Below are 13,011 nucleotides of genomic sequence, written 5' to 3' on the forward strand. Positions count from 1 at the left end.
TTCCCAGATATAGATTGGGGAACAAATGCTAGTAAAAATAATAGGGCTCAGATGTTCCTAGACGTGCTAGCAGATGAATTCCTTCATCAAGTAGTAACTGAACCAACGAGGGGGGATGCAATTTTAGATTTGGTGCTGGTGAGTAGTGAGGACCTCGTTGAGGAAATGGTTGTAGGGGACAACCTTGGCTCGAGTGACCATGAGCTAATTCGGTTTAAACTAAATGGAAGGATTAACAGAAATAAAACTGTGACTAAGGTTTACAATTTCAAAAAGGCCAACTTTAATAAATTAAGGCAACTACTTAGGGAAGTGGATTGGGCTAACATACTTAGGGATCTAAAGGCAGATGACGCCTGGGATTATTTCAAGTTGAAGTTGCACGAGCTGTCCGAGGCCTGTATCCCGAGAAAGGGAAAACAGTTAGTAGGCAGAAGATTTAGACCGAGCTGGATGAGCGGGAGTCTCAAAGGGGCGATTAAGAAAAAACAGAAAGCGTACAAAGAATGGAAGAGGGGAGGGATCAGCAAGGAAACCTACCTTATTGAGGTCAGAGCATGTAGGGATGCAGTGAGAAAGGCCAAAAGCCGTGTAGAGTTGGACCTTGCGAGGGGAATTAAATCCAATAGTAAGAGGTTTTATAGCCATATAAATAGGAAGAAAACAAAGAAAGAGGAAGTGGGACCACTGAAGAATGTAGATGGAGTGGAGATTAAGGATAATCTAGGCATGGCACAATATCTAAATTAATATTTTGCATCGGTCTTTAATAAGGCTAATGAAGGGCTTAGAAATAGAGGGAGCAGGACAGAGGGGAATAAAGGAGGGGGGATTGACATTACAGCATCAGAGGTGGAAGCCAAACTTGACCAGCTAAACGGGACTAAATCGGGCGGACCGGATAATCTTCATCCGAGAATATTGAAGGAACTGGCACGAGAAATTGCAAGCCCCTTAGCGATAATTTTTAATGAATCTGTAAACTCGGGGGTGGTACCGTTGGACTGGAAAATAGCTAATGTGGTTCCTATTTTCAAGAAGGGGGAAAAAAGTGACCCGGGTAAATACAGGCCTGTTAGTTTAACATCTGTAGTATGCAAGGTCTTGGAAAAATTTTTGAAGGAGAAAGTAGTTAAGGACCTTGAGGTGAATGGCAATTGGGACAAATTACAACATGGGTTTATGAAAGGCAGATCGTGCCAAACCAACCTGATCTCCTTCTTTGAGAAAGTAACAGACCTTCTAGATAAAGGAAATGCGGTGGATCTAATATACCTCGATTTTAGTAAAGCGTTTGATACTGTACCGCATGAGGAATTATTGGTTAAATTGGAAAAGATGGGGATCGATATAAAAATCCAGAGGTGGATAAAGAACTGGTTAAAGGGGAGACTGCAGCGGGTAGTACTGAAAGGTGAACTGTCAGGTTGGAGGGAGGTCACCAGTGGGGTTCCTCAAGGTTCGGTTTTGGGTCCGATTTTATTTAATCTATTCATTACTGACCTCGGAACCGAATGTAGGAGTGGGCTGATAAAGTTTGCGGATGACACAAAGTTGGGAGGTATTGCCAATTCGGAGAAGGATCGGGATATTCTGCAGGGAGACTTGGATGACCTCGTAAATTGGAGTAATAATAATAGGATGAGATTTAATAGTGAGAAGTGTAAGGTGATGCATTTAGGGATGACTAACAAGAATTTTAGTTATAAGCTGGGGACGCATCGGTTGGAAGTAACGGAGGAGTAGAACGACCTCGGAGTCCTGGTTGATCGCAGGATGACTATGAGTCGGCAATGTGACGTGGCTGTGAAAAAAGCTAATGCGATCTTGGGATGCATTAGGCGAGGTATTTCTAGTAGGGACAAGGAGGTGCTGCTTCCGTTATACAAGGCGCTGGTGAGACCTCATTTGGAGTACTGTGTGCAGTTCTGGTCTCCTATGTTTAAAAAGGATGAACTCAAACTGGAACGGGTACAGAGAAGGGCCACTAGGATGATCCGAGGAATGGAAAACCTTTCCTATGAAAGGAGACTCGAGGAGCTCGGTTTGTTTAGCCTAACCAAAAGAAGGCTGAGGGGGGATATGATTGCTCTCTTTAAATATATCAGAGGGATAAATACCAGGGAGGGAGAGGAATTATTTCAGCTCAGTACTAATGTGGACACGAGAACAAATGGATATAAACTGGCCGTGGGGAAGTTTAGGCTTGAAATTAGACAAAGGTTTCTAACCGTCAGAGGGGTGAAATTTTGGAACAGCCTTCCGAGGGAAACGGTGGGGGCAAAAGACCTCTCTGGCTTCAAGATTAGGCTAGATAAGTTTATGGAGGGAATGGTTTGATGGGATAACGTGATTTTAGTCAATTAGGCAATAACGTGCCATCGCTGGTAAAATGAGGGTCCGGCTGGAGAATCTTGCCTGTATGCTCGGGGTTCTACTGATTGCCATATTTGGGGTCGGGAAGGAATTTTCCTCCAGGGTAGATTGGCAGAGGCCCTGGAGGTTTTTCGCCTTCCTCCGCAGCATAGGGCAGGGGTTGCAAGCTGGAGGATTCTCTGCGACTTGAAGTCTTTAAATCACGATCTGGAGACTTCAACAGCTGAGTTAAGGGAAAGTGGGTGGGTCAGCTTTTGTGGCCTGCATCATGCGGGAGGTCAGACTAGATGACCATAATGGTCCCTTCTGACCTTAAAGTCTATGAGTCTATGAGTCTATATATCTTTTAATAGTCAATCATCTCGAGTGTGTGCATGATGAAAGCTGTGTTGTTTTGGGGTCGCCCTCTTGGAAAAGTGTGTGTGTTCATGCACAGGGGTTGGGGGAGGAGAGGAAGACTTAATAAACTCTCATGTCGTTTGGATGCTTTAGATGCAGTTGAAGGTACCAGTTCCATAGACAGCTCCTTCTCTCTCATGGGGTTCTGTGCCACACATTTACCTTGATGTCTCACTTGTCCTTCATCCTAGTTCAGTTTATATATTTCAGAGGGAGACGGTAGCATTATGTTAATTTGTAATAGATTCCAATGTTACATTTCTCCACTTCTTTGACCATACCAAGGCCAGTTGCTAGGACGAATAGAAGGTAATGAACTCCCCTCTGAGAATGAATGAACTGCTATGGCTATATGACAGGGGTGGGCAAACTTTTTGGCCTGAGGGCCATATCTTGGTATGGAAATTGTATGGCAGGCCATGAATGCTCACAAAATTGGAGGTTGGGGTGTGTGGGAGGGGGTATGGGTTCTGGAATGGGGGTGGGGGTTCCAGGGTGAGGTCAGAAATGAGGGGTTTAGGGTGCAGGAGGGGGCTGTGGGCTGGGGCAGGAGGCGCGGGGGAGGGAGATCGGGCTGGGGCTAAGGGGTTTGGAATGCGGGAGGGGGCTCCGGGCTGGGGCAGGGGGTTGGGTTGTGTGTGGGGGGGAGGGCTCTGGCTGGGGTGCGAGCTCTGGGGTGGGGCTGGGGATGAGGGGTTTGGGGTGCAGGAGGGTGCTCCGAGCTGGGACTGAGGAGTTTGGAGGGTGGGAGGGGGATCAGGGCTGGGGCAGGGGGTTGGGTTGTGGGAGGAGGTGAAGGGTGCAGGCTCTGGGTGGCACTTACCTCAAGCAGATCCCAGAAGCAGCGGCATGTCCCCGCTCCAGCTCCTACACAGAGGTGCGGACAGGCGGCTCTGCATGCTGCCCCGTCCATAGGCACCGTTCCTGCAGCTCCCGGAAGCAGCGGCAAGTCCCCCCTCTGGCTTCTACATGGAGGCATGGTGCCGGCCAGGCGGCTCTGCGCGCTGCCCCGTCCGCAGGTGCTGCCCCTGCAGCTCCCTTTGGGCGCTGTTCCCGGGCAATGGGAGCTGCAGAGCCGGCGCCTGGGGCGGGGGCAGCTGCCCCCTAGCTGCCTCTATGGGCAGGAGCTGGAGGGGGGAATGCCGCTGCTTCCAGGAGCTGCACGGAGCCACGGCATGCACGGAGCAGGGCAAGCCCCTGACCCCGCTCCCCGGCGGGAGCTCAAGGGCCGGATTAAAAGGTCTGATGGGCCAGATGCGTCCTGCGGGCCATAGTTTGCCCACCCCTGCTATATGAGATTTAAAGAATAAAGTCTAAAGTAGTTGTGCAGATGTACTACATGTTTTGTGCCTAGAAACAAAACAAAACAAACAAAAAAAGGATTTCAAAGGGAAGAATTTTTAACCTGTGTGAATTTTTCACCTATTTTTCACTTAGTCCATAGCTGCTTCCTCAGAAAGCATCTCTTTCATTCAGAGATTCCTATCCAAGCTTATAAGAAGATCAGTTTTTAGTGAGTTTGAAAAGAAAGGTGGCCCACATGTACGTAGGATCTGCTTCTTAAGAGATACCAAGCTTTTATAGGGAATTAGATGGAAAGACTATCTAAGCATCATACTTTAATCTGAGTTCTTCGCTAAAGTTAGACAGTGTCTGAATCAAGATAAGGATCTTGCCTCAAAGATCACTGTAGTTTGTTTCTCTTGCAGCCTAAACATGGGAATTATTGAGCTCTTGACTATAAAAGGACTCTCAAAGCAGGCCCTGAAACCATAGAAATTCTCTGTTGCTAGAATAAAATACTGGTGGAAGCATCAAAGGCACAGTTCAACCATGTCGGCTCTTTTAAAAAGAGAAATGAGCAGGGGTCATGTGGGAGGACACTATGATAGGTAAAATTGAAGTAAGGTTTCAGTCTACCTTTGAATATACACCGGCATTAATATGATTTTTAAGAGCATGAATAAGAAACTCTACAGTCAAAGAACTGCTGTAGGAGCCTGTTTTTGGCCTTTTAAAAAATCTCCATTACAATTACACTTTATCTCCAAAAAAGAGGCAAAGAAAGCCCAAGGACTTGATTCTGCATTCCTTACTCACACAAAACTCTCATTGAGTTCGGTGGGAGATCTGTGTTAGTAGTAACTGTTTTCAGTTATTGCCTATATTTACTCACAGTGGAAGGTGTACCTAACAGGTAACTTTCCTAATTCTTTAGATTTCTAGGATATAGAAGCTGAACCAAAGGGAAATTTTGATGCAAACAAAGATTCAATGCCAAAATTTTTCATTAAAATGACTATTTACTTCAGGTGTCCTATGGTTGGTTGGTTTGTTTGGTTGGTTTTTTGGATGCCCAACTTGAGACTCATTAAAGGTGTCTGATTTTAAGAGGGTGGATGTTCAGCACTTTGTGAAAATCAGGCACCTTTAAAGTGTCTTAAGGTGGGAACTGAAAATCTTGGTTAACATCTTTAATTTTGGGACCAATCATTTATTCTGTTGTATCTTTTTGGTGATAATGGGATTGTTAATTGACACAGTTTAACTCATCACAGAGGTTATCTTTTCTTGACCTATCAGCAGAAAAACATGTATTTCAACCCTACCAGACCAATTTGATTCTTCCTTTAGAAGTGCATTAGCAAACATTCAGGTTGTAATAGAAGTTACTGAACATGGGAAGTAAGGATGTATTTTCTGCTGAGGCAAAAAGAATATCAACTCTATTCATAGATTCATAGATTCTAGGACTGGAAGGGACCTCGAGAGGTCATCGAGTCCAGTCCCCTGCCCGCATGGCGGGACCAAATACTGTCTAGACCATCCCTGATAGACATTTATCTAACCTACTCTTAAATATCTCCAGAGATGGAGATTCCACAACCTCCCTAGGCAATTTATTCCAGTGTTTAACCACCCTGACAGTTAGGAACTTTTTCCTAATGTCCAACCTAGACCTCCCTTGCTGCAGTTTAAGCCCATTGCTTCTTGTTCTATCCTTAGAGGCTAAGGTGAACAAGTTTTCTCCCTCCTCCTTATGATACCCTTTTAGATACCTGAAAACTGCTTTTGCAAACAGGGGCTGCTAACAGGGAGTTTCGCAAGGGAGTTTCGCAAGGGGAGTGGGAAGGGGGCGAGGGTCCCTTGCCGGTTCTATCTGTTTTCCCTTTATTCCCCTTAAAACCTATAAACCAACTACATTCAAAACTTCTTGCTTAAACAACCCTTTCAGCGGACAGGGGGCTGCAGACGGGAGTTTGACAGAGGGAGGCTTACGATGGTTAGGAAGACCCGCAACACCTGTGCCAGCACTGCTTCTGTCTCCTCCACCTGCGCCTGTCGCCAGACAGAGTGCCTGAGCATGGATGCTTCTACCCAGATCCTGGTGTGGTTTTGCAGAGACTGTAACTTGCAATTTCCACTTACTGATATCCAGGCTGAGGGGACCATCCAATGTGAAAGGTGCCTGCTGGTGGAATCTCTCAGGCAGCAGGTGGGAGAGCTACAGGAGGAGGTGGCTAGGTTGAGGAGCATCCGAATCCACGAGCAATTCCTGGACAGTGTCCATGTGGAGACAGCTGAGGTAGCTGTCCCAGTACACAGGACTGCTGATACACCACTGGTGGAGGAGGAGATGGCTCAGGGTGGACACTGGCAGCTGGTTACTTCTGGCAGCAGGCAGTGCTCCACCCCTGCTCCGAACCCTCCCGCCATGGTAATAGGTAACCGTTATGCTCTTCTTGATACAGGAAAGAAGGAATCACCCCCTACAGTAAAGGAGGAGAAGCCTCGTACCCCTAAGGCTGGGAGGTCTGCTGCCACCACTGCGAATAGGAAACGTAGGGTAGTGGTGGTCGGAGACTCTCTGCTGAGGGGGACAGTATTAGTATTCTATGTCAGTGTTAGTATTCTCTCTTTCCTGTCTTTGAGAAAGATTTATATTTGTGTCCTCTAGGGGCCATATCTCAGCATTGGGATCTTTTACAGCTTCTGAGATGTCAGAATGTTGGGTGGATTAGTTTGTCACTAGGTTCTCTCAAGCAATTGCCTTACAAATTGAAAATGAAAATGATCTTTTATGTGTGTTTTTTTAATTATACATTGGTATTACATAATTGCACAGAGTTCAAAATTCCGTCTATTGCTCTATTCTTATCCCTTTCATTATTCAGTCCCCAGAATTAAAGAAACGGTTCTGAATGCATGAAATCCAAGATGACCATGTCCTTATAACCATTTGGTTATATTCTATTCAGAGAGTGTCTTTCATCTTAAAGGACTCCTGAGTCACTTTTTAAAATATACTGATAAATTATACCTTATGTTATAGCTGTATAACCCCATAAACTTCAGTGGGATTACACAGCTATAGCTGTGGAAGAATTTGGCCCTATTTATTTATCTGTCTGACTAATTATCCTCTCTTCACCTGCCATCCTATCTGCTGAAATGCAGTTGCTTCTGGGGAGGATCATAACAGCTGTTTTATACTCTCTCTCATCAAAACTGCACAACTATTTGGGGACAGAAAGTAAGCTAAAACCTGAAGTCAGGGAGTAAGCACTGTAATTCCACATACCAGTAGATGTTCAGTCAGTTCTTTTTACCAGATACCAGAATTATTCTGTGGTAATTCAGCTGGTTGGAAAGTACATCCATTGAAGTACAGAGCAGGTTTAATTCTCCCTCAAGATATAAAAGGGGTTAATCCTCCAGAGTATAGAAAAGAGCTCAAAATTGCCAAGTAAGAGTCAGATATCAGCTGTACTTATAACACTTGAATTCTTTAGTAGAGGCAGTCTACTTAGCAACATGCTGAATGAATTCCTTTATCTGTTAATGAACATATCTGATGTATTATTCCTTAGTCAGACTTTGGTCCAAAATGGCATTTGTATTCAGCTGGATGTGAAGTTACAAATGCCTATATTTCCTGTATCAATTTATTTAAAACACAATGTTAAGGTGCAGTCAAGAAATCACCGTGGCCTGTAATGCAGATTCGTAGAGCCAATCCAATGTGTTCTTCTTTTTTTAATTTAAAACCTTTCAGTACATTTTTCCTTTCTATGAAATGGATTTTTGGCAAGGAAATAATAGTGTGTGTGCACGGGGGAGTAAAAGGGAGATGCAAACAAAGAAATAGAAAGTACACTTTGATATACATTTTATTTAAATGCATACCCATAGCAACTAGGTCAGAACAGGTGAATAAAAATCAAATATAACAGCACAAACCATTTAAACTTGGTCACCGTTATGTGTGCAGAACATCTAACATTTGTGGCCCAAACCAAAGGGGTTTTGCATTGCTTCTGCTTTGTGAGTAATGACTTGTAATTGCATCTGGCATGGATATATTAAGATGGAATGGTGGACAGTAATTGAATGTGAATGGTCTTTGCAGTTGGACTTCAGAAACAAACAATTGGTTCTTCTAAGAGCAAGGCTTTGTTTCCCATTTTGCCCATACACCCCCTACTTTGCAAGGTTTCCATGGCATACTTAGTGTTTTTGTTGAATTCTAGCAAGTCTAGTCTAGCTTGTATATTACAGCACATTTAGAGAGACCCTGCTGTGTAAGTTTCACACCGGGTGCTGTTGTTCAATTCTTAATTAAATTACCAAGAATTCCATTGTAATGGTACACTTTTTAATATGTTTCTTGCAAACCTTTGCTAGATTACTTGCAGCAATAACTGAAGTCATTATTTTTCTTATAACAAGTGTGATGACATAAGTAATACACACACATCTCTTTGAAACAGGGCTAATTCTAGCACCAATTGTATCATAATTTAAGGAAGTCTTTCTTATTTTTATTCACCTGTTAAAGGAAGAATTTTGAAAACAAACATACTTTTACTAGCAACATTTCCTTGGGTATTTTTAAGCAATATCTTCAAACTATGTCAAAGGGACTGCAGTACTGAGTATCCTGAGTACAAAATACAAAGGGAATTAAAAAAATAAAATAAAAAAATAACATGTAATCTCTTTATCTCCTAATCCTGATTGAACATCAGCCTTTTGGAGTTGGAGAAATTGACTAGCCCTTGTCATAACCAGTACCTGTGCTGAAAATCTGCCTCTGTTCTCATCGAACTGAGAGAAAAAATCCAATATTGTGTGTATATTTGTGATGAGATTTTTGTGTAACAGCTGTCAGTAGGGCTGATTTTAGAACTAGCCATAAGCCTAAACTTTCCCCCTCCTTTGTTTTGACCTTGACTTTAGTTCTTTGAGTTTGTGTTTCTTTGGTTGGATAGGTGTGGGGTCCCGGGGGGGGGGGGGGGGGGGGGGGCTGTCAAGGGGCGGGGGTGTGGATAGGGGTCAGAGCAGTCAGGGGACTGGGAGCAGGGGGGCTGGATGGGTCAGGTGTTCTGAGGCGGGCAGTCAGGGGGCAGGAAGTGGGAGCGTTCGGATAGGGGGTGGAGGCCAGGCTGTTTCGGGGGGCACAGCCTTCCCTACCCGGCCCTCAATACAGTTTTGCAACCCCAATGTGGCCCTCGGGCCAAAAAGTTTGCCCACCCCGTTCTAACTTGTTACTTTGAGAAGTTGTACTTCTTCATACAAAGGGATAGCCACCTTCATCATTTAGTCCATGGTTGGGACTGTTTACCCATAGCTATGATTAGGGCCCTACAAAATACAAAATTCACAGCCATGAAAAACTCGTCACAGACCATGAAATCGGGTCTCTACCTGTGAAATCTGGTCTTTTGTGTGCTTTTACTCTATACTATACAGATTTCATGGGGGGAGACCAGTGTTTCTCAAACTGGGGATCCTGACGCAAGGTTATTTTAGGGGGGTCGCGGTATTGCCACCTTTACTTCTGCGCTGCCTTCTGAGCTGGGTGGCTGGAGAGTGGCGGCTGTTGGTTGGGCACCCAGCTCTGAAAACGCCCCAGCAGCAGCAGCGCAGAGGTAAGGGTGGCAATACCATACCATGCCACCCTTACTTCTGCGCTGCTGCCTTCAGAGTTGGGTGGCCAAAGAGTGGCGGCTGCTGACTGAGGGCCCAGCTCTACAGGCAGCAGTGCAGAAGTAAGAGTGGCAATACCATATCATGCCCATGCCATCCTTACTTCTGCACTGCTGCTGGCAATGGCTCTACCTTCAGAGATGGCCTCCCAGCCAGCAGCCACCGGTCTCCATCTCTGAAGGCTGCACCACCACCAGCAGCAGCGCAGAAGTAAGGGTAGCAATACTGCAACCCCTCCCCCCCCGCAAAAAAATAACCTTGTGACCCCCCACACACAACTCCTTTTTGGGTCAGGACCCCTATAATTACAACACAATGAAATTTCAGTTTTAAATAGCTGAAATCATGAAATTTATGATTTTAAAACTCTTATGACTGTGAAATTGACCAAAATGGACAATGAATTTGGTAGGGCCCTAGCTATGATGGTGGTGCTTTGGCACTGGACTGTGTGATGCATCTAGTGCTGTGTGTTGCGTTCCGCTTCTCACTTCATACCCAGTTGCCAGCTAGTCTTGGTGAAAGAAAGGCAAATTATAGAAGTCCTACTTGCTGGCACATAGCTTCTGCACGGTCAAGACTCTTGGAATGCCTCCTTGTGGCACCAGCTGGGAACTGACCACACCTTGTAGTTTCAGGCTAAAGGTGTGAGGGATCTCACAGCAGCATGGGCCCCAAGGTGCAGTGTGCAGGACCTCCAGTGTGTGCATATGCCCTGGTGCTCACCTACCATTCTCCAGCTATGGGTAAATAGTCCCAACCATGTATTTTATATATTGAAGGGGGAATAAGAAAGATAAACAGAGCAGGATTGTATCCTAGATGCATGCCAAATAAGTTCTTTCACTTCTTTCAGTCTTTTTTATTAAATAATAAACATTTCAAAATCATGGAAATGTTATTTTTTTAACAGTTCCTTTGAATCAGTAATGATTGGTAAATATTCTGAGGAAAACAAATAATATTCCAGGGGCCATATTGTGTAGTTTCTATGCAGTCCCACTGTCAATCATGGGAAATTCTACTAAGAAATATATGACCTCTTTTGTGCTTATCGTTTCTGTGCCAACTTGTGGCACAATGCACTTCAAAATGACCGACATATTAAACCCCACTATGTGTGACAGGTCCTTAAGTGTTCTGCAGTTACCAAACACTGTGATAATATATGATGCTAAAAAGAAATCACTATGTTGCAAACCTTTCTCTTCAAACAGTTATTACACTAAAATATGTGCTGTGATTTAAGGTAATTTATGCTGTTTTTTCCCCTGTTGTTCTGTTCAGTCTGTTGTGGTATCTGGTATAGTCTTTGTCTCAGTAATTGCATGCTTAATCAAATTGGTTTGGATGTGTTCCAAGCAAATTTAACATGAACCAAACTTGACCAAGCATATATCAGCCATAGTGAAAAATGTTCTGTGCCCTTCATCAAACGTAGTTATTTCAGAATAAACAAGTAAGTTCTCAGCTTGTTTATCATTGATATTTGTTTCTGGTAACACCCCAATATTTCAGAGGCTGCACAAGCATAGAAGGAGGCACAATCCCTGACTGAAAGCAGTTGTTGTCTAAGGCCTTGCTCCTACAAACACTTACATATGAGTCACTTTATTCATGTGAATTAGTTTGTCTTTGATGGCAGTGTGGAGTACTCACATGTATAAAGCTATGCACATCATAAGAATTTGCAGGATCGGTGCCTAAACTATATTTGGCCTGCCTTATTTAATTTGGTAGAAAATTCACACTTAATTTTTGCTTTGAGAACTTTACAGAACAAGGTTGTGTTATGCCTTTTTTTCTTGTTTTTTTCTTTTTCTTCATTTTAAAGCTCTTCCTTCCCTCCTTAACAAGTGGGGGTGGGGGAAGAATGGCACAGACAGTTCACTCCACCTCCTTCAGAACTTGGATCTCAGAAGACAGGACATTTGACAGATATTGACAAAAGGGTTCACTCTAGCTTCTAGATGGAGTCAGGAAGTGCTACAGAAACATTTTTTAGGAGAGCAAAAGACTTGCTAAAGAAATAAAATACAAGGAGCTTCAGCACTGGATGTCTACAGCACTGAATAAGTAGTAAAGCTGAGGTAGTGCTAAATCAGTCCTGATGTTGGTTGGGATTTTAATGCAGCCTGCTGCATGAAAATAAGACTCCTGCCTCCTTAATTATAGCAAACACATTTTATAATGACTCTACTGATCTTTTGCAAACAAGGCTGATTTTGTTAGGAAGGGTAGGAGGAGTAAGTGAATAATAGCACAAACTACTATTGGATTCCAGCATGGAAATAGTATTTAAAAAGCTGCTTTAACAAAAGAAGCTACTATTTGTTACTGATGCAGAATATATTTTCAATAGTCCAAAAATAATTCAGTATCTCTCTGTTTCATGATTAGAAGTATTACCAGCTTCTGTAATTTACAGGAAATTATGTGCAAAAATCTCCATAGAGAACATATAGCTGTTTTAGAATTCTAGTGAGATGAGGTAATGCTATGTAGCCAGTGCAGATTGTCCCTGGCATACTGAATACAGTGTTGGGAAGGACTTTAGGCAGTCATTAAAAATAGTGGCTACATATTAAAATGAAAGCAAATACTCCATGAATTGAAAGGAGACTTCTGGGGAAACAAGTGATAGATAAGTGATCCCAAAGTGATGTCTAATCAATAAAGTTACATCAACTATTTGCAGCTAAGTATTCAACTAATTTTGCCATTTAGTTCTCAAATTATCAGCAAAAAGGCTTTGACCGTTAAGAATTTGTTAGTTCAGAATTTGAAGATTTATACTGTTTATGGATTGTTCATTATATATTTATTTTGACTATATATTTAACTATTCATCATTCATTATTTGTGGTGTGACTAGCTACCTATTGGATATGGTGTTATTTTTCGTTCAGATTAGATGATGATGGATTTTATTTGATGGCAATTTTTTTTTTTTTGCAGTACCCAACTCTAGTGCTGAGCAATTAATGTTGTAGTGATATAGTCTGTATAATTGAACTTGATTTACAGAAATCATCCTACATATTAGGTACACTTTTTGTTACTGATCTGTCATGTGTACCACAAGATCTTGAAAAACACCGCAAAATATAGATCTATATATATTTGTGATGTCTTCAGATCCAATAATATTTCCTTGTAAGAATGGTTTGGAAGCAGATGGTGACTGCTTAATCAGTTTCAAGGCTCTGACTCTAAAGAGGACAGTAGGGAGCCAAGTCCTCTTCA

The 13,011-nt window shown here is 43.1% G+C and overlaps 1 protein-coding gene across 7 annotated transcripts in view; it reads left to right on the forward strand.

The window, feature by feature from the left end:
• The window catches only part of PCDH9 (protocadherin 9), an 878,971-nt gene that overhangs the window by 311,142 nt on the left and 554,818 nt on the right, over positions 1-13,011 (forward strand). Inside the window, exon 3 of one of the 7 annotated variants that reach the window (XM_065412758.1) lies at positions 2,730-2,746. The exons of the other annotated variants lie outside the window; for them this stretch is intronic. Coding sequence (XP_065268830.1) covers positions 2,730-2,746 — 17 coding nt within the window. The remainder of the gene's footprint in view (positions 1-2,729; positions 2,747-13,011) is intronic. 7 annotated transcript variants of the gene reach the window in all.

Source organism: Emys orbicularis, chromosome 1, assembly GCF_028017835.1.
Source record: "Emys orbicularis isolate rEmyOrb1 chromosome 1, rEmyOrb1.hap1, whole genome shotgun sequence".
NCBI classification, from domain to species: domain Eukaryota; kingdom Metazoa; phylum Chordata; order Testudines; family Emydidae; genus Emys; species Emys orbicularis.